Consider the following 18,528-nt stretch of genomic DNA (forward strand, 5'->3'; position numbering starts at 1 on the left):
CTCGCCCAGATAGCTGTGTTCAACTTTTGCTTGCACATGACCTTTCATGGCTACAACCAACTCCATGGATTCTCCCTCTGGGCCACCTGGGAGTCTTCACTTCTTACTATCAGATGCTCCTACACTTCCCAATTCATGTGCATGACAGAGGGAATCTGGCCATGAGCAGGACGTCACAAAGCCCCCATAGATCTGTGGGGCAGGGGCAGGCCTCTGGACTGCTGTGACTCTTAGCAGATAAGGGTTGAAGTTGGATGCATATAAAGGGTCCCACAGGGCACCTGACACATGGTAGGTACTTGGAAGAGCTTGAATGAAACTCAGAAATCCTCATCACACCACAGACCTTTCTCCTGGGCCCTTCCTTTTGCCTTCACCCTCATGGAGGCCTCCAGCCTTGGATCCCCTCACCCCTGCAACTTTTTTTGACCTCTTCTCTCCTCTCTGGGCCTGGACTTGAGGTGGGGCAATTATCCCATCCAGACCCTTTGTAGTGCCCTGCACTCCCCGCCCCCGACCCCAGCAAATCTTCTTCTGCTTAAAATTCCAGACTCCAGCTCTGCCCTCTTTCCCAGACCTCCTGCCAAGGTCTATGTAACTGGGAAGGGAGTAGGTGACAACTATAAGTATTCAATGAGCACCTCTACATGCCTGGCCCTGTGCACGGTGTTCTACCCATTTGTGTTATGAACCCTTCACAGTCTGCCTTGGGACAACACTTTGTCCAGATGAAAATACTGCAGGTTTGGCATGGCAAGGGAAAGTGAAGCCATGAAGCAAGCTGTTGGTGTGCGCTCAGCATCGTTAATCCCTTCCAAGTGGCATTTCCACAGGTCGCCTGGTATTTCCCACCTCTCTGGCCTTACAAGATGAGTTGGCTAACAGCTAGTTTTTATCAACTACTAAACAGCTAACTTTTATCAAGCACTTTATATGTGCCAGGCACTGCCCTAAGCACTTTGCAAATACCGATTTGTTAGATCTTCATTGTAACTCTATGGGATAGGCTCTGTCAGTATCCCTGTTTCTAAAACAAGGAACTGATACGTCTGCATCATGTTAAGTAACTTAACCACAGTCATGGAGCCAGGATTCACAGCTGGGCCATCTCCCTGGAGACCCCAAGCTCTTGACCCCTGTGCTCTAGCATAGTGGCCATAGAGCTCTCCCCACTGCAGTTCAAGGCCCTGAACCCCATTTTTTGCCCACTTCCTCCAGAAGTTTCCATCAATCCCCCCCCCCCCCCCCCCCCCCCCCGCCCCTGCCACACCTTTAAGTTCTCTCTCTCCACTGGCTCCTCCTTAGTACTCAACATGTTAGTCACTGTCCTGTGCCAACAACTCTCCCATCCCAGTTCTTCTGCTACTTCTCTTTCCTGGCCATCACAGCCATTTTCTGGAAATAGTTTCTCCACCTGCTGTCCGAACTTCCTCACCCCTCTTCAAACTGACTTCCACTCTTCCCACTATGCCCTAAGCATAGGAAGACAGGGCCCTCACTTTTCCAGAGGAAAAAATGTGTGCCCATCAACAGCCAAAAAAACCACATCAATCAAACATATAAATTTTAAACATGTTACAGATCTAGTACTTCTGTAACGAAGTTGTCTTCAAAATTAAAGAGAGGAGCAAAGGCAAACATGGTAAACCCATCTGATGATGGCACTTGGGCCAGGTCTTCCCATCATGTGGGAGTCCTGCGCTCTGCTCACATGTGCCGTAACGTCAGAGCTGCCAACATGGCATCCAAGCATAGAGGCAACAGAACGATACTCCCACTGTCCCATTTCACCGCGTACATAACAGCTCTTACTCTTCTTGGCTCATTAAACATTGAGCCATGGTAGGGTGTAGCTTCTTTCTTGGTAAATATGATTATAGGAAAACAGTGTCAGGAAAAGTCTCCTTTTCTTCTTGGTGGTTTTGCAGTTACCATACCTCCCTAATGGTCTTTAGTCATTTCTCAGCTTTTCTGTCTTCCTCCTATAATCTTTCTTCTTTCATTTGCATCTCTCCTCTGTCTCTTTTCCTTTTTAAAAAAATATTTTGGGAACCCGAATGGACTAGTTGGTTAAGCGTCTGACTCTTGATTTTGGCTCAGGTCATGATCTCATGGTTTGTGAGTTCGAGCCCTACATCTGGCTCTGGGCTAACAGTGTGCAGCCTGCTTGGGATTCTCTTTCCCTCTCTCTCTGCCCCTCCTGTGCTCATGCTGGCTCTCTCTCTCTCTCTCTCAAAATAAATAAACCTTTAAAAAATAAATTTTTTATGTTTATTTTATTTTTGAGAGAAACAGAGCATGAGCAGGGAGGGACAGAGAGAGAGGAAGACACAGGATTTAAAGCAGGATCCAGGCTCTGAGCTGCCAGCACAGACCCTGATGCAGGGCTGGAACCCATGAACCGCGAGATCATGACCCAGCCGAAGTCAGATGCTTAACTGACTGAGCCACCCAGGCGCCCCTCGGTCTCTCTTCTTAATGTTCTCCTTTCCTCATCTCACTCATTATTTCTGTGAAAGGTTGGATAGGAGTCACTAGTGTGCCAGCCTCAAAAGATGTCCCCGGGCCACAAGAAGAGAGAAAATTCAGAGTCCTGGGTAGGATGTATATAGACCCCTCAACCATTCGATAATATGTGCCCATGAAGACTCCATTGCCAAGGTTCCCGATGACTGCTGCATGGAGTTTCTCTGCTGCACTGCTGCCTGCCATCCCAAGCCCAGTTTTTAGCTTTCATCTTACCGATCACTTGCTCCTTGAAACAATTCCATTCCTCATCAGCTGACATCACTTTGCACCACTCTGATTCCTTATTTTTCCTCCTGCTGCTCATCCTCTGAGGACTGGAATTCTCCTAAGTTCCAGCCTTGATCTTCTGTTCGCCATATACATGCCCTCTACTCACCTAACCCACTCACACAACTATGACTACCCTTTTGTCAGCTACTCCCAAATCTCTGTCTCCAGACTAGGTCTGGGCTCCACACCCACATATTGAACTGCCACCTAATCCCATGGCCAGTACCAGGCCCAGCTGCTGTCCCTAAATCTGGCCCTCCTCCTGGGCTCCCTCTCCCGCTCCCAACCTCCCTGGCCAGAAGCATGTATAGCTTCCTGTGAGTCCTGTCCTTTGCTTTCCACATCCAAGCAGCTGCAGAAATCAGATGATCTCATGCCCTCTTCGACTCTTGGGAAACTGTAGAACACAGTTGAAAGAGTATGGGGCTTCAGGGTTGAGCAGGACTGGGTTAAATCCTGCCTCTACCACATACTGGCTATGTGACTTTGGACAACTCTCCTAATTTACTCAAGGCTTAATTTCCTAATCTACAAAACGTAGATAGTAACCTACTTTGAAGAGTTGTTCGGACGTAAATACTTACACTGTGCTCATCCCATAGTAACTTTTCCTGTCAGAGTTCATCATAATGATGGTAGTGACTATTATGATTATTTCTGGATTCACATTATTGCTCTAAGCTAGAGCCTTATCTTTTCTCTCCTGGATCTCTGATCATCAGCCTCATCATAGACCTCCGTGCCTTCATGCCCCATTGCCACCCCCAAATCTGCTTTTCTGACAGTAAGTGGAGAGATTTTTCTAAAATGCAGATCTGATCATGTCACTTACCTGCTTAAAACCCTTCTGTCCCCTATTCTGTCCACACACTATCCCAACCACACTCACAGGCCTCTGAGCACATTCGTTACTCATTCCCTTCGGCCATGCTTTCTTCAACTAGTTCCTTCTGCCTCTGCTTGAAATGTCTTCTGCCTCTCCCCTCACTCTCTGCCTGACACATCCTTACCCTTCACACCCAGTGCCAATGCCTGCCACCCCTCCCTGGGAATGTCTGTTTTACTTGGAGTTGAGTGCCAGCTCCTGGAAGGCAGGAGTCAGGTTTGATTCTGCTCTGTGACCCCTTGCTTGCCTGCACAGGGCTTGCCATAGAGAAGGGCCTCACCGAATGTCTTCAGACACTTGCCCAAGGTCACATAGTGGGTCAGCAGCAGGGTGCAGGCTTGAACCTCTGTCCCTTGTCTTCCTGTCCAGAACTCTTTGCACTACACTAGTCAATTGCCCCAGCAGAGAGCAGGAGCCCAGGGCTGGTGGTTTGGGTGGGGGACCTCCCCACGTGAGGGCAGCAGGTGACCTGAGGACATCACACACCCCATCTCAGTGCTGCGCCGGATCCTGATAAGTGGGGAAAGAATAAAATTATCTACTGCCCACGTCCTGTATCTCCCCATCCGACATGGACTAGAGATAAAAAATGAACGGCACAAAATCCAATCTTCTTTGGCGCAGAGGCTGGCAGGGGTGCGGGGGGTGGGGCTGGCAGCCCAAGCGGCAGCTCCTCGCACAGCACATCTCATATTTATTGGCTCATAATTGAAGGCAGCCTGGAGATGTCCCAGCACTGGCCCCCGGCAAGACAGATGGGGGCACAATGATGGCTGAGGGAGGGAGTCAGGACGCAGACATCCTTAAGGGATTGCAGCTGTGAAAGGAAAGGCAGAGAAAGGGGAGGCTGCTAGCTAGCTGCTGCCTCCAGGGGTCTCACCCCTCCTCCGGGGCCTGTTTCTGCCACCTACTTGGGATGACCTTGGGCCAGACCCTTCCTTCTCTAGTTCTATCATTTCAGGGTTCTGTATTTCATTACCAGAGCCGCCCTGGGATTTGGGGAAGTCCAGACTACTAACTTGCTGTGTGGCTTTAGGCGAATCTCTTTACCTGCTGGGCTTGTGCTTTCTCCTTGTAAAGACAAGGGGATGCCTCTGCCTTCCATGTGAAGACTCAGGGTGTTGGTGAGACCTACAAGTCACCATGTTGTCCATTTTCACAACAGCACTGGAAGGCTCCCTGTTGTAGGAAGGCAAAGAAACAGGAAATGTTGCCAAGTGGTAAGAATCAGCCTTGGCTCCCAAATACTTGTGGGAATGATCCAAATTTCCAGGCTTGGCATTCAAGGCTCTGTGAAACTTGTGTAGCCCTATCTCTATTTTTTTTTTTTTTTGTGCCATTGGGGAGAAAGGGCTTGGGGCTGGGGGCCAGGATGCCTGGGTTCTAGACCAGTCCCACCACTATCTTGCTATGTGACTTTCAGCAGCGCTTTGACCAGCCTCAGGTCTCATTTTTCCTGTCTGTAAGATTTCTGTGTGTGATCTATGAGGTAATCTCTGAGTCCGGGGACAGTCAGTGACTAAGTTCTGTCATCTCTTTCTCTAAATATCCCAATCCACCCCTCCCTCCCCTATTATGGCTACTACCTCACCTCATAGTAAGAAAAAGAGTAAGTAAGAAAGAAAAAGGACTTGTCTTTTTCACCTGAACCAATGCAGGAGTCTCTTTGCTGGTGTCCCAGCCCCTGCCCACCCTCCCCCATACTCTGGTCAGAGGGACCCTTCTAGAGCACATATCTAACCCTGGGCCAAACCCTTCTTCAGCTTCCTTGACATTTGAGATCCTGCATGACCTGGCACCATCTTGTCCTCCTTGTCCCCCACCCATCTGTGCCTTCAAGGCTGGCTTCCTCACTTGCCTCTTTGGTGCCTTTGCTCAAACTGTTCTCCCATACCTTTCCCCTACTCTCTCTTCAGCTCTGACACCAGGCCTTCCCCAGCGTGCCCCTGCTCCAGTCTCTCCAGAAGCATTTGGAGCTCCAAGCCCCACAGGTGACCTGTTCCATGGAGTTCCCACAGCCTGAGGTATGAAGGATGCTGCCGCTTCTCCCTCCTGCTGCTGACGACCAGAGAATGTCTGAGCCACAGGGGGCCCAGAGCTGACCTCATGGAGAAATGGAGGCCCAGAGAGGGACAGTGGCCACATAGCACGTCAGTGTAGAGCCAGGGCGGGGGCTCCTCCAGGGCCTACCGTCTGGGGTGGGGACATAGTACTGGAGCAGAACTGAGAAGGAGACAGAACACTCTGGGGGATTGGACAAAAGGGACATCCTGGCCACCCCACCTGTCTGCTAGTGGTTGGGGTGAGCTCAGCAGGAGAGTGTCAGGGATGGAGGAGGCTTCTGAGTTCCTCACAGGGCCCCTGCTGGTTCTGTCACCTCAGGGGTTGCAGGTCTAGTGCTTTACCTGGCTGAGGCACGGGGTAGGGTAGGATTTGCACAGTTGTCCTAGAATTGTTAGGACCGGACCTGATACCAGAATCCAAGCCCCAGGCAACCACCCAGCGTACCAGTCCCACAATGGGGTGGTGAGCGCCTGGACGCTGGAAGGGGCTCAGCTTCCTGCCCCAGCGGTTCCCACACCATGTCCATCTCTGGTTAAGACTTTTTCTACCAGCTGTAGCCGCCCATTCAGTAAAACGAGCTCCTCGGCTGGATGTCAGGGACACGTGGTCCTGCCCTTGCAGCTCACATGCCTGGAGATGGGAGACAGCCACTGATGAAGGGAGAGAAGATGAAGCTAAATCATTGCAGTGGAGGGGGGGATGGAGGGGAGGATGCCAGAGAAGTAGAATTAGCAAGAGGACTTGTGGTGTGCAGGATCTTAGTACCCACAGGTGATGGTGGCCAGATCTGAGCTTAGAATACACATACTATTGGGTTGTTTCTCAGGCCCACAGGGCCCTTCTAACGAAAGGGTCCTGACGAGTAAGACTGGCTGCTTACTGGGACTCTCCAGGTCCCTCTCCATATTTCAGGGGATCATTGTCTCAGGGCTGAAGTCCCTGCTTTGGATGAAAAGCTATTTAATGCAGGCTCAATGTTATGGTCACATTAAGTGGTGCCATAAGGGAGCTTTTCCAAGTGTGAGGTTATTAGTTTCCTAGATGTAATTTCATAGGAGGAATATGGCCAAAATGAATCCTCATCAATCTAGCAACTGAAGCAGCTTATTTAAGACCCCAAATCGCAGGTTACCTCCATAGCATGTCTGTAGTGACACCATATACCCCGAGTTCACTCCACAGATAATCACAGAGCGTTGTGGGTGAGGCTCTGTACCAGCCTCTGGGGATCCACAGTGCCTGCCTGCATTTCCTAGTTTATATGGTTTCATGTTTGCACTCAATTCTTTAACTCACCTAGGGTTTATTTTAGCATATGGTACCGGGTGAGGCTCTGAAATGATTTTCCTCCAATGTGAATTATAACTGATATCAGCGTCTTCATGAGTGATTCAACAGAACACTAGTCCCATCAGGTGCTCAGGAGTCAACAAGATCTGTTGTCAAAAAAGTGTAGGAAATGCTGCATCTTCATAACCTTCTCAGAGATTCACAGTGGATATGAACATAGTAAAGGCTCTGAGAAGTCTTGCAGTTAAAGAAATCTTTATGTCTTATTGCTTCGTTTTAGTTGACTACAGAAGCCACTCATAAGTAACAGCTACGAACACAATGCTGAGTATCTGCTTTGGACTAAAGATGATGGTAGAACAGAACTAAGACGGAGGCCTCCTCTGCCTCAGATGCAGTATCTACTTGCTTCAGGACCTGGGGCTGCAGTCAGAAGCACACTCCAGCTCTGCTCCAGGCCCTCAGCTGTAAGAGCTCTACCAGAAGCCACAAACCATGGGTGCCTCAGGGAGGGCGAAGTGCCTGGCACTGGGCTAAAACTTCACTGAAGAGCATTTGCTCTGGGCCTTGAAGGATGAGCAGAAGTGTGTGATGAAAGTAGATCTTGTCAGAGCAAGACCTCCAGCAATGTCAACCTGCGAGGCAGATCTTACCTCCAGAACAGTGGGACAGAAAGAGCTGTATTAGCAGAGATGCCCATGGGGAGCCTAGTGAGAACACAGATGCCTTTAACATGGGGCAAAGTGGGTATGGGCATGCATCCAGAGCAGGGGCTGGGAAGAGGTCCTTAGCATTCACTTTCCAAGTGCGGGGTCTGCTTTGATAAGTCAGGGTCTCCTAGGGCCTTATGATAGTCAGTATAGACCACACATGTGATCACCTCCCAAGGCCTCTCTTTCCTCGGGGAGTCTGCGAAGTTCCTTTCCTGTCTGGAACAAGTAACTGGGGAGTTGGAGTGGAGCAAGAGGAGAATGTGGGGAACTGAATTCCTAGGGATTAATTAGGGCCCCACAATGAGATCTGTTTTCCCTCTGGAGGCCAATTAGGGCATCTGGAAGGTTGGGAGAGGAAAGGCAGGTCAGAGTGTATATACTAGAGGGAAGTACATCCTTTCTGTGCTGGGCTGGGTCCTCTGGGGGAGAGCAGGTCTCAGGGGCACCCTGTCCACTTACAGGAAAAGTACAAGTGCAAAAATAATCACAGAACAGTTTTCGGCATCTAAGAACAGCACTTGAGTGTTGCACTGTATGAAGTGCATTGCCATCATCGCAGAAATCCCCCTCGCCTCTGTAGCGCTGTCCTACACTGAGCACCCACAGGGGCCGGACCCTAGGCTAGGCTTTTATATTCATGAGCCACCAGCAATGTACACAGGTTTTGATTTTTCCACAGTCTCACAAATATTTGCCATTTTCTGTGTGTGTGTGTGTGTGTGTGTGTGCGCGTGTGTAAATAATACCCAACCTAATTTGTGTGAAGTGGTTTCTCATTTTGGTTTTGATTTGCAGTTCCCCTAATAACTAGTGATGTTGAATGTCTCTGTGTGCTTATTTGCTATTTATATATCTTCTTGGAGAAACGCCTATTTAATTCCTTGGTCCATTTTTGAATTGTGCTGTTTATTTTTGTTCTTGCTAAGTTGTAGAAGTTCTTTCTATATTCTGGATACTACTCCCTTGTCGGATATATGCTTTGCATGTATTTTCTCCCATCCTGGGCGTTGTCTTTCTTCTTTCTTGATAGTTCCCTTGGTTGCACAAAAGTTGAAACTTGTTTTAATTGGGAGATACAGAGACTGCGCCATGTGGCAAGTGAAGCTACAGGTGGAAAACATTAACATTGTTATTGTTGTCGTTGTTATTTCATGTGTCCTCCTGAAAAATGTGGAAGGGGAGCCAAAGGAACAGAGTGAATGGGGTGGAACTAGCTGGGATTCCATAACATCATGACCCACTCTCCGTGTGACTCATTCATTGTTCCATCTGCAGATGACAAGATGTCATGAGGTCTCCTCCAGGGATAGAGGAAACCAAAGCCCTGAACCTAAACTGCAATTGGTATGAGAAGAGCAGTCACACAAGATAGAACTTCAGTAGTGGTGTGGTGATATTTGTGGAGTTGTTTACCAGGTGGTAGTGGAGGAAGGAGGAATAAAAAATCCTTTCCATGTCCTAAGGTTAAATTCTAAGAGCTTACGGAACTCAGAGGCAAGGCAACTTACTAAGTTGTCTTTTTTAGACCCTAAGGATGGTGATCCCAAGGAAGTCTGGACACCAAATTCAAGGATTGAGGCACTCCAGATTGGACCCAATTCCAGTTGCCTAGGGCCAGGAAACAAGGAGGCTGGAAACCCTTCTGACTGTAGTGGGATCTCTGAGACTGCCAAACGTGGAGTCCAGGAATAAACCACACCCTTTGCTGACCTGCATCACCAATTGAATTCACAGCTACACTGCCTTTTATGCAATAGGAAAATGGTTAAACTTGGTGCCATGAATGTCAGAAACTTGAATCCTGGAAACTGAAATGAGAATATCTGTGATGAGCCAGAGATAAGGATATCTGTCACCTGGGTCCTTCAGACACTGTCACTGTATGGTCTGCATGTACCCTGGCTGGACAAGTGTGGCAGGTCTTCAAGAGACAATTTGGCACAGAGGAAGTGAATAAGGAGCCTAGACAGGCTGCTAAGGCCAGAAAGAGGAAGACATGGCACTGTATCTTGAGAAAGAGTAAAGGTTGTGGACACAGCATACTAACAATAAGGGCACACTTCTCTCCTTAGCTCCCCATTGTCGTGGAATGGCTGAGAAATAAAAGGACTGTCATGCTTTGATGCCCGCACAGGTCTGGGAAGAAATACCCCCTTGCCTTAGCATCAGCTAGAGGAAGGACATGCTCTGCTTTTCTGACAAGAATGTCTAGATACCAGAGGTAAACTTCCTGTGTGATTCATGTTAAAGTATTTGTAGCAGCAGTGAACTTTCAGGCAACAAGGATTGAGGTGGTAGCAGGTTCAGACTTTCTCCTGGAAGGGGATAAGTTGCTACCACAGCAGAGAGGGCAAGGCTGATTCACACCATCTGTCAGCAATCCTGGGGACAGATAGAAATAAGGGAGAAAGAGATACAATGGGAAAGACTGAAGTTCTTGCTAGTCAAATGCTTGAAGTCTCGGAGATTCCAATTGTTTGAACTAGTGGAAATACTACCACAATTATCTTCACAGTCTTGTGAGATTAGGGATTCGCAACATAAAAACTGAATAGAACATTCTAGGGTCGCCAGGGTGGCTCAGTCAGTTAAGTGTTCTCATGGTTCATGGGTTCAAGCCCTGCATTGGGCTCTGTGCTGACAGCTCAGAGCCTGGAGCCTGCTTCAGATTCTGTGCCTCCCTCTCTCTCTGCCTCTCCCCTGCTCGTTCTCTCTCTCTCTCTTTCTCTCTCTCTCTCTTTCCTAAACATAAATAAACATTAAAACAATTTTTAATTGAATAGAAAAAGCCTATACATTTTATCTGTGAATTAAGGAAAGAAAATCATTATATTATTACAATGGAAGAGGAACAACTAAGACTGTATTTTGAGAATTATTGTTTTGTCTGGCTATGTGAATTGTCTACTTTTCCCTCTATTGTTATTGGCATTTGTGAGTAGATTGAGTTACACCCGGGAATCAGGGTTCTCCAGCATTCTTTGGGTCCCAGGGACATGCCATTCTGGTGATGGCTGCTTTGACGTCCTTGTTCCTCAGCGTGTAGATGAGAGGGTTGAGGACAGGTGTGAGAATAGCATATACCACGTTGCCCATGATGTGGAAGTCGAGTGGCAGGTCAGCCCTGTAGGCCACATAGGCTATGGCAATGGATGAGTAGTAGGTGCCAACCACCAGGAGGTGGGAGCTGCAGGTGGAGAAGGCTTTTGAGCGTCCTTCTCGGGAGCTGATGCGAAGCACCGAGGCCAGGATGTGTGCATAGGAGAGAAGCACCAGGACAAGGGGCAGGAAGGATACCGCCATGGCGATGCAGAAGCCCATGAAGGTCTGGGAGGTGGTGTCTGAGCAGGAGGCCTGGACCACAGCCAGGTGGTCACAGAAGCAGTGATAGATGTGAGCAGTGTGGTCAAAAGCCATGTGGGAAGTCTGCACCACCGCTGGGATGGGCAGGAGGAGGGCAGTGAGCCAGGCACAGGCTGCCAGTGAAGCATTGGTCTGGGGGGTCATGTGGACAGGGTAGTGCAGTGGGCGGCAGATGGCCACATAGCGGTCATAGGCCATGACCACCAGGATGAAGGCTTCTGAGCAGGAGAAGCTGTGGAAGAGGTACATCTGCAGGAAGCAGGCAGGGAAGCTGAGGAAGCGGTCCCCGAGTAAGAGGAGGGACAGCATCTTGGGGACGGTGGTTGTGGTGAAAAGGATGTCCAAGGCTGAGAGGTTGATCAGGAAGAAGTACATGGGCTTGTGGAGTCTGGGCTCTGTCACCACAGCCACCAGGATCAGGGCATTTCCCAGCAGGATGAGTAGGTAGAGGAGGAGAAAGACAAAGAAGATAGGAAGAAAGAAAGATTTGGGCAGAGAGGGAATGCCCACCAGGTAGAAGATGGTTGAGGAGTCCTCTGATCCATTACAGACTCTAGTCTCCATGATGGGTTAATCTGGATGCGCAGGAAGTGGGTGGTGGAAACATCTGAGAAACAGGCACATCTGGAAACCAGAACAATAAGTGATTCTGGAGTAATAAATATGTGATGGTAACTATATAATTAAGAAAACCCTCTTTTCTTTTATAATAAACTATCTTAAACTGTGTTATATGCTGGGTATATAGTAGATAGTTGAATAAGACAGAGACAGTCTCTAACTTCATACAGTTAATTCTAGTGGTAGGGGGAGACATTAAACAATGAATCATGTAATTATTTAATATTTATTTGAGAGAGAGAGAGAGAGAATGAGTGGGGGAGAGGCAAAGAGCTAGGGAGACACAGAATCCGAAGAGTCTTCAGGCTTTGAGCTGTCAGCACAGAGCCGGATGTGGGGCTCAAACTCACAGACCGTGAGATCATGACCTGAGCTGAAGTTGGACACTTAACCCACTGAGCCACCCAGGTGCTCCTGAGTCACATACTTATTTAATTGTAGTTGTATTAAGTATTATGGAAGAACATTTTCCCATGTCCCATACCATCCTTTTTGGGGATAACATCCCTTAAACCATGTCCCTAATCTCCTTTTTCTTTTGGCATTTGCTTTAAGTTTTTAAATAGTGACATCTTTGGGGCGCCTATGTGACTCAGCTCAGTGTCTGACTTGTGATTTCAGCTCTGGTCAGGATCTCATTGTTCGTGGGATTGAGTCCTGCATCAGGCTCTGTGCTGAGCCTGCTTGGGATATCTCTCTCTCTCCCCTTCCCCTCCCCTGCTTACTTTCTCTATCTCTCTCTTCCTCCCTCCTGCAAAACAAAGAAATAAACTTTTAAATAAATTAATTAATTAAATAAAAATAAAAAGTCACATCTTTGTTACCAAGTTTCTAGAGAGAACTGATTTCTCCAAGGTGTATAGCAACATGCTGTCTTCCCACCATAATTACTAACCAGGGAATCGCTCCTTTCTCTCTTGTCCACTGGTGCGCCGGTTCTGCCTGTCTCCATATCCTGTCTCTGGGTGTGGGGCCGTTTGTTAGGTTACAGTGGAGGGAGCAACACTGAAAATGCTCTTGATGGGAAGAATCATTCCTGAGTCAGAACTAATAGTGGATTCTGCCACAACTGGGCAGCAACAAAGAATCCAAGGCAATATCCATGTAACTCCATTAAACTTACCTTCCTACTGGCTGCCTCAGCTCAGCAAGTGCTCCTGTTTAACCCTTGCATGCCCTCCTCACCCCCAGCAGGCTGACTGGTGCCTGGGCAGAAGTTGTCATGTAACCTGGGAGGCCTTGTCCATAAAGAGAAACTGGCTTGCAGCAGCAGCTCAAAGGCAAAAGAACCCCTCCCAGAGGAATCAGAAGGGAATGTTTTCAAACCACATATCCCCGGGGAGGGAGGGGGGCACGGGGTTTGAGCTGAGGGAAACACTGATTCACCCTCCACTTTGGACTAAGTGACCCTAAGAAATCCATGTTGTTAACTAGTATTCCTGCCTGTTTGATCCTGGTGACTCCATAAGCAGTGTCCCCATGATTTTTCTGGAGTCACCTCTGTATCCTCTCTCCTCTTAAAACACCTCTTTAATATTTGTTTATTTTTGAGGAACAGAGAGAGACAGAGCATGAGTGGAGGAGCAGCAGAGAGAGAGGGAGACACAGAATCTGAAGCAGGCTCCAGGCTCTGAGCTAGCTGTCAGCACAGAGCCCGACGTGGGGCTCAAACTCACGAACTGTGAGAGCATGACCTGAGCCAAAGTCAGACGCGTAACCAACTGAGCCACCCAGGTGCCCTTCTTCTTAAAACACCTTGTATGGGTAAGACCACCAATGTAAAACCTGGAAAAAAAAAAAGCTTTTATTTTCAAGTCCCACCACTTTCCCTCAAAGGCTAAAGACTGAGTACAGAAAGGACAGGAACTTTCCCAGCTGCCACAGGTGAGTTGCAGAGCCCCCACCAGAGCTCAGGCCTTTGCCTCTCACTCTTTCTTCTATACCTGTTTCCTGGACATCCAGAAGTTCAAGTTTTCAGTGGGAGAAAAATACTAGGACTAAGGTTTTCTATTTCCCTTTCTGTTTTTTTTTCATTGACAACAGACAAATCTATATTTCATATTTTTAAATGTTTATTTTATTTTTGAGAGAGAGAGAGAAAGAAAGGGCGTGCAGATGAGGGAGAGTCAGAGAGAGGGGGACAGAGGATCTGAAGCAGGCACCCATGCTAACAGCAGAGAGCCTGATGCAGGGTTCAAACCCATGAACTGCAAGATCATGACCTGAGCCAAAGTCAGATGCTTAACCAATGGAGCCACCAAGGCACCCTATATTTCATATTTTTATCTGAGTTCTATATGGTGAGCTAAATCAAGAGTTGGTATCTGCCAATTCAAAACTTCCTTTGAAATGTCCAGAAGTCAGAGACCCAAGGATCTAGCAAAAGAGTGAAAACTCTTCATTCCAAATTGAGAGGTTATCCCTTGATAGCTAACCCCATCCAGAGATGTTGGACCACTGCGATTTTCTCAGACCCAAACTGCACTGCCCTGGGCACCTTTGTCCTCAGAGAGGCAGCTGTGGCTGACAGTCCCAGGTGAGGCCGAGCAGGGCATCTGAGAGGCAGAAACACAGAGAGCCAAGGCCAGAGGGGTTCTAAGTGGCCATTAAGTCCAGCTGTTTTCTCTTCCCTCCTCTGCTCCATCGTTTTACAGATGGAAGCACAGACGCTTTGACCTGGGGGACAGGCGGCCCATGGTTTCTCACTGCCAGGTTGAGCTGGACTGTCCAACAGGCACACTAACATTAGGCAGGTGCTGGGCCACCAGCGAAGCAAGGACATCAAAACTCATTTCTGAAAGAATTTCACATTTGAATTGTCAAAGCATCATTCAATTAGCCCATCCTAGGAAATATCTGAGTTTGGCTAGACCTTCTCACACTTAAGTTATAAGTTAGGGTCCTTGTTTTACTCTGAAGTGCACAGTACATCTGAGTGATGCAGTCGTGTGCTCAGGGCCCAAAGCGTGCTGTTTCTCAGGGCATAGAACGTGCCCCCATAGGTGCTCCCTGTCTGCATTGTCCACCAGCCAGTTACAGAGAAGGACAGAAAAGCCAGGCACTGGAATGCACAACCTGATGCTGCATTCATGTACATCCTCTCCTCTTGTCATCCAAGCCTGCCAAGGAGTGGTTATGCCTTTCAGCCAGTGAGAATCTGAGGGTCCGTCCAAAGCCACAGCTGGGGAGGGTGAAAGCAAGAAGGTGTTCTGGAGCCAGCCTGCTACAAAGGACTGAGTTCTGCCTGCCAACCAAGAGTGCTGGCTCTTGGACCAGCTCTGCCACCCCACTGCTGGGACTTTGGACCCCTGAGCCTTGGTTTTCTCATCTGAACAGTGAGGGCTTTGGAGGAAAATATCTCTTGAGGGTTTCCAAAAATGAGCCCTCTTCCGAGGGTCCCACTGTGGTTGGCTGATCAGTTGGCACAATGGTCCATGCCCCAAAGGAGAGGGCGAGGACTATTCTGCCTCGTGGGCACCTACTGCCAGCCAGGTTCTTTCCCTTCATCTTGTCATGTGGACCTTAGTGGCCAGTGTGTGGACTTATGAGTCAGAAAGGACTTGATTCCAATCCCAGCTCCTACTGTAGCAATGTGACCTTGGGCAAGTCACTTCCCTCTCCTGGAGCCCATTTCCCTCATCTTCCTTCCTTCCCCGACCTTCTGGGTTGTTGTGATGCCTATAGAGAGAATGCTCAGACATCACTAACACAAGAGCCTGTAACACATAGGGCTCAGGACTTCAAGTTGTGCCCAATGGTGACTGCTGTTATCAGCCTTGCTTTCCTGTAAAAGATAGGAAAGCCTTAGGAAACAATCAAGAAAACTAATAGCAAACCGATGGAATGGGAAAAGATAGTTGCAAACGACATATCAGATAAAGGGCTAGTATTCAAAATATACAAGGAACTCACCAAACTCCACACCCAAAAACCAAATAATCCAGTGAAGAAATGGGCAGAAGACATAAACAGACACTTCTCCAAAGAGGACATCCAGATGGCCTACAGGCACATGAAATGATGCTCAGCATCACTCATCATCAGGGAAATACAAATCAAAACCACACTGGGATACCACCTCACGCCAGTCAGAGTGGCTAAAATGATCAAATCAAGATGCTGGTGAGGGTGTGGAGAAACAGGGACCCTCCTGCACTGTTGGTGGAAATGTAAACTGGTGCAGCTGCTCTGGAAAGCAGTATGGAGGTTCCTCAGAAAACTATCAGTAGAACTCCCTTATGACTCAGCAATAGCACTGCTAGGGATTTATCCAAAGGATACAGAAATGCTGATGCATAGGAGCACATGCACCCCAATATTCATAGCAGCACTTTCCACAATAGCCAAATCATGGAAAGAGCCTAAATGTCCATCACCTGATGAATGGATCAAGAAGATGTGGTATACATACACAATGGAGTACTATATGGCAATGAGAAAGAATGAAATCTGGCCATTTGTAGCAAAGTGGATAGACCTCGAGGGTGTCATGCTAAGTGAAATAAGTCAGGCGGAGAAGGACAGATACCATATGTTTGCACTCATCGGTCTAACAGGAGAAACCTAATGGTGGACCGTGGGGAGGGGAAGGGAGAAAGAGAGTTGGGGAGAGAAAGGGATGCAAAACCTGAGTGACTATTGAATACTGAAAATGAACTGAGGGTTGAAGGGGGAGGTGGAGGGGGAAAAGAGGTGGTGGTAATGGAGGAGGGCACTTGTGGGGAAGAGCACTGGGTGTTGTATGGAAACTAATTTGACAATAAACTATTTAAAAATAAATAAATAAAACAGTCACATGAGAAAAGTAAAATGAATAACAATTCTTAAAAAAAAAAAAAAAAGGAAAGCCTTGGCCAAGATGATTTGAATCCCACCCATTAAGTGCATCCCCTTGCCCAACTCTGCCAGTATATGTGATCCAAGTTCCCACAGCCTACATTTGCACAGCCAACCTGGATTCTGGTTGCCTGTCTAGTGTCTCCTAGATCCTTGGTCCTTGTTTATAGGCTCTGGACTACCTGCCCTGTTTCCCTACCTCAGCATTCTCTGTCTTGAAACACTTTATCCCTAGCCCTACTTACCTGTTAAACCTGGTCCACACTGGTGTCTCCTGTGGTGTCTCCATACAAAGCCTTGTTGGGAGCTGAGCCATGGTCCATTAAACCCTCCTCTCCTTCTACGCAGGTCTCCTGGGGTCCTTCCCTCAAGATGGTATTCCCATTGGCACTGTACCCACCATCCCTCAGAGATCATTTCCCTGGCATCTCTTAGAACATATATGGGGGAGGGTAGGATTTGTTCCTAGACTTTGATGATAATGAGAAGAGCATCATTAACAGTTCTCAAGGGCTCAGCACTTTATTCCAATGGTGTAGACTTTATTTCCATTAGAAGTTTGACTGAAATCCATGGATGGATCATCTTGTCTACCTGACTTCACCAGTTAGAAGTGCCTGTTCAGTTGAATTCTCTTCTACTATTCTGTATTCAATAATTTATTTATTCAGCAGTATTTACTGAGTTCCTAACTTGTCCTGGGCACTGTTATTTGGTATCCTGAGGGCAGAATTAGCCACATCTAAATCTCAAAGGCTCTTATCCCAGACTGGGTCTTGAGACATGTGATTTTGGTAATGGCTGTTTTGACATCCTTGTTCCTCAGAGTGTAAATGAGAGGGTTGAGAATTGGTGTAAGAATAGCATATGCTACATTGCCCATGATGTGGAAGTCGAGTGGCAGGTCAGCCCTGTAGGCCACATAGGCTATGGCAATGGATGAGTAGTAGGTGCCAACCACCAGGAGGTGGGAGCTGCAGGTGGAGAAGGCTTTTGAGCGTCCTTCTCGGGAGCTGATGCGAAGCACTGAGGCCAGGATGTGTGCATAGGAGAGAAGCACCAAGAGAAGGGGCAGGAAGGATACCACCATAGCAATACAGAAGCCCATGAGGGTCTGCGGCATGGTGTCAGAGCAGGAGGCCTGAACCAGAGCTAAATGATCACAGAAACAATGGTAGATATGAGCAATTTTGTTATATGCCATCTGAGAGGTCTTGACCACTGCTGGGATGGGTAGGAGGAGAGCAGTGAGCCAGGCACAGGCTGCCAGTGAAGCATTGGTCTGGGGGGTCATGTGGACAGGGTAGTGCAGTGGGTGGCAGATAGCCACATAGCGGTCATAGGCCATGACCACCAGGATGAAGGCCTCTGAACATGTGAAGCTTTGGAAGAGGTACATTTGCAATAGGCAGGCAGGGAAGCTGAGGAAGTGGTCTCCAAGTAGGAATAAAGACAGCATCTTGGGGACAGTGGTTGTGGTGAAGAGAATGTCCAGAGTAGAGAGGTTGATCAGGAAAAAGTACATGGGCTTGTGGAGGCTGGGCTCTGCCACCACAGCTACCAGGATCAGGGCATTTCCCATAAGGATGAGAAGATAGAAGAGGAGGAAAATAAAAAACATAGGGAGGAAGAAGGTCTCTGGCAGAGAGGGGATTCCCACCAGGTAGAAGACTGGTGATCCATCCACTGATCCATTACAGGTTGTGGCCTCCATAGCAAGGCAGACCTGGATTTCTGGGAGACATGCAGCTGAAACATGTGGGAATATCTGGAAACCATAGAAACAAAGGATTCTGGAATGAGATTTTATAATGTTAATATAAATGTTAATCTATATATAGTTAATATAATCACAATTATTTACAACCAACTCTGAAAGACTGATGGTAGGTTGTGGCATTGATTTCTACCATGTGAACCCAAAATTCCTACCTTTATTCTTTGTGCAAATATTAA

General features: G+C 47.8%; 2 protein-coding genes and 1 long non-coding RNA gene across 4 annotated transcripts; 1 reads left to right on the forward strand and 2 right to left on the reverse strand.

Annotated features, from left to right (window-relative positions):
• The first annotated feature begins 4,455 nt into the window (after positions 1–4,455).
• LOC115307010 lies at positions 4,456–7,568 on the forward strand. The gene is made up of 3 exons (XR_003915523.1): positions 4,456–4,905; positions 5,602–5,709; positions 7,320–7,568. It is a non-coding gene; the product is annotated as an uncharacterized LOC115307010 (long non-coding RNA).
• A 3,077-nt stretch (positions 7,569–10,645) lies between these two features.
• On the reverse strand, positions 10,646–12,659 carry LOC115307009 (olfactory receptor 2AT4-like). Of its 2 annotated transcripts, XM_029957636.1 has the most exons (3): positions 12,632–12,659; positions 11,626–11,739; positions 10,646–11,364 (listed from the first exon to the last, which is right to left on the reverse strand). In XM_029957636.1, the coding sequence occupies exons 2-3, from the start codon at positions 11,677–11,679 to the stop codon at positions 10,714–10,716; spliced, it is 705 nt and encodes a 234-aa protein (XP_029813496.1). In that variant the 5' UTR covers positions 11,680–11,739; positions 12,632–12,659; the 3' UTR covers positions 10,646–10,713. The 2 variants fall into 2 exon arrangements, with proteins under 2 accessions (XP_029813496.1, XP_029813495.1); XM_029957635.1 differs by having other exon boundaries at positions 10,646–11,739.
• Positions 12,660–17,321: 4,662 nt separating this feature from the next.
• Positions 17,322–18,286, reverse strand: LOC115272784 (olfactory receptor 2AT4-like). Its single transcript, XM_029915796.1, is given in 2 exon segments — positions 17,322–17,357; positions 17,360–18,286. Coding segments are annotated over 2 exon segments (963 nt in total).
• Between the last annotated feature and the right edge of the window lie 242 nt (positions 18,287–18,528).

Source organism: Suricata suricatta, chromosome 11, assembly GCF_006229205.1.
Source record: "Suricata suricatta isolate VVHF042 chromosome 11, meerkat_22Aug2017_6uvM2_HiC, whole genome shotgun sequence".
Taxonomy (NCBI): domain Eukaryota; kingdom Metazoa; phylum Chordata; class Mammalia; order Carnivora; family Herpestidae; genus Suricata; species Suricata suricatta.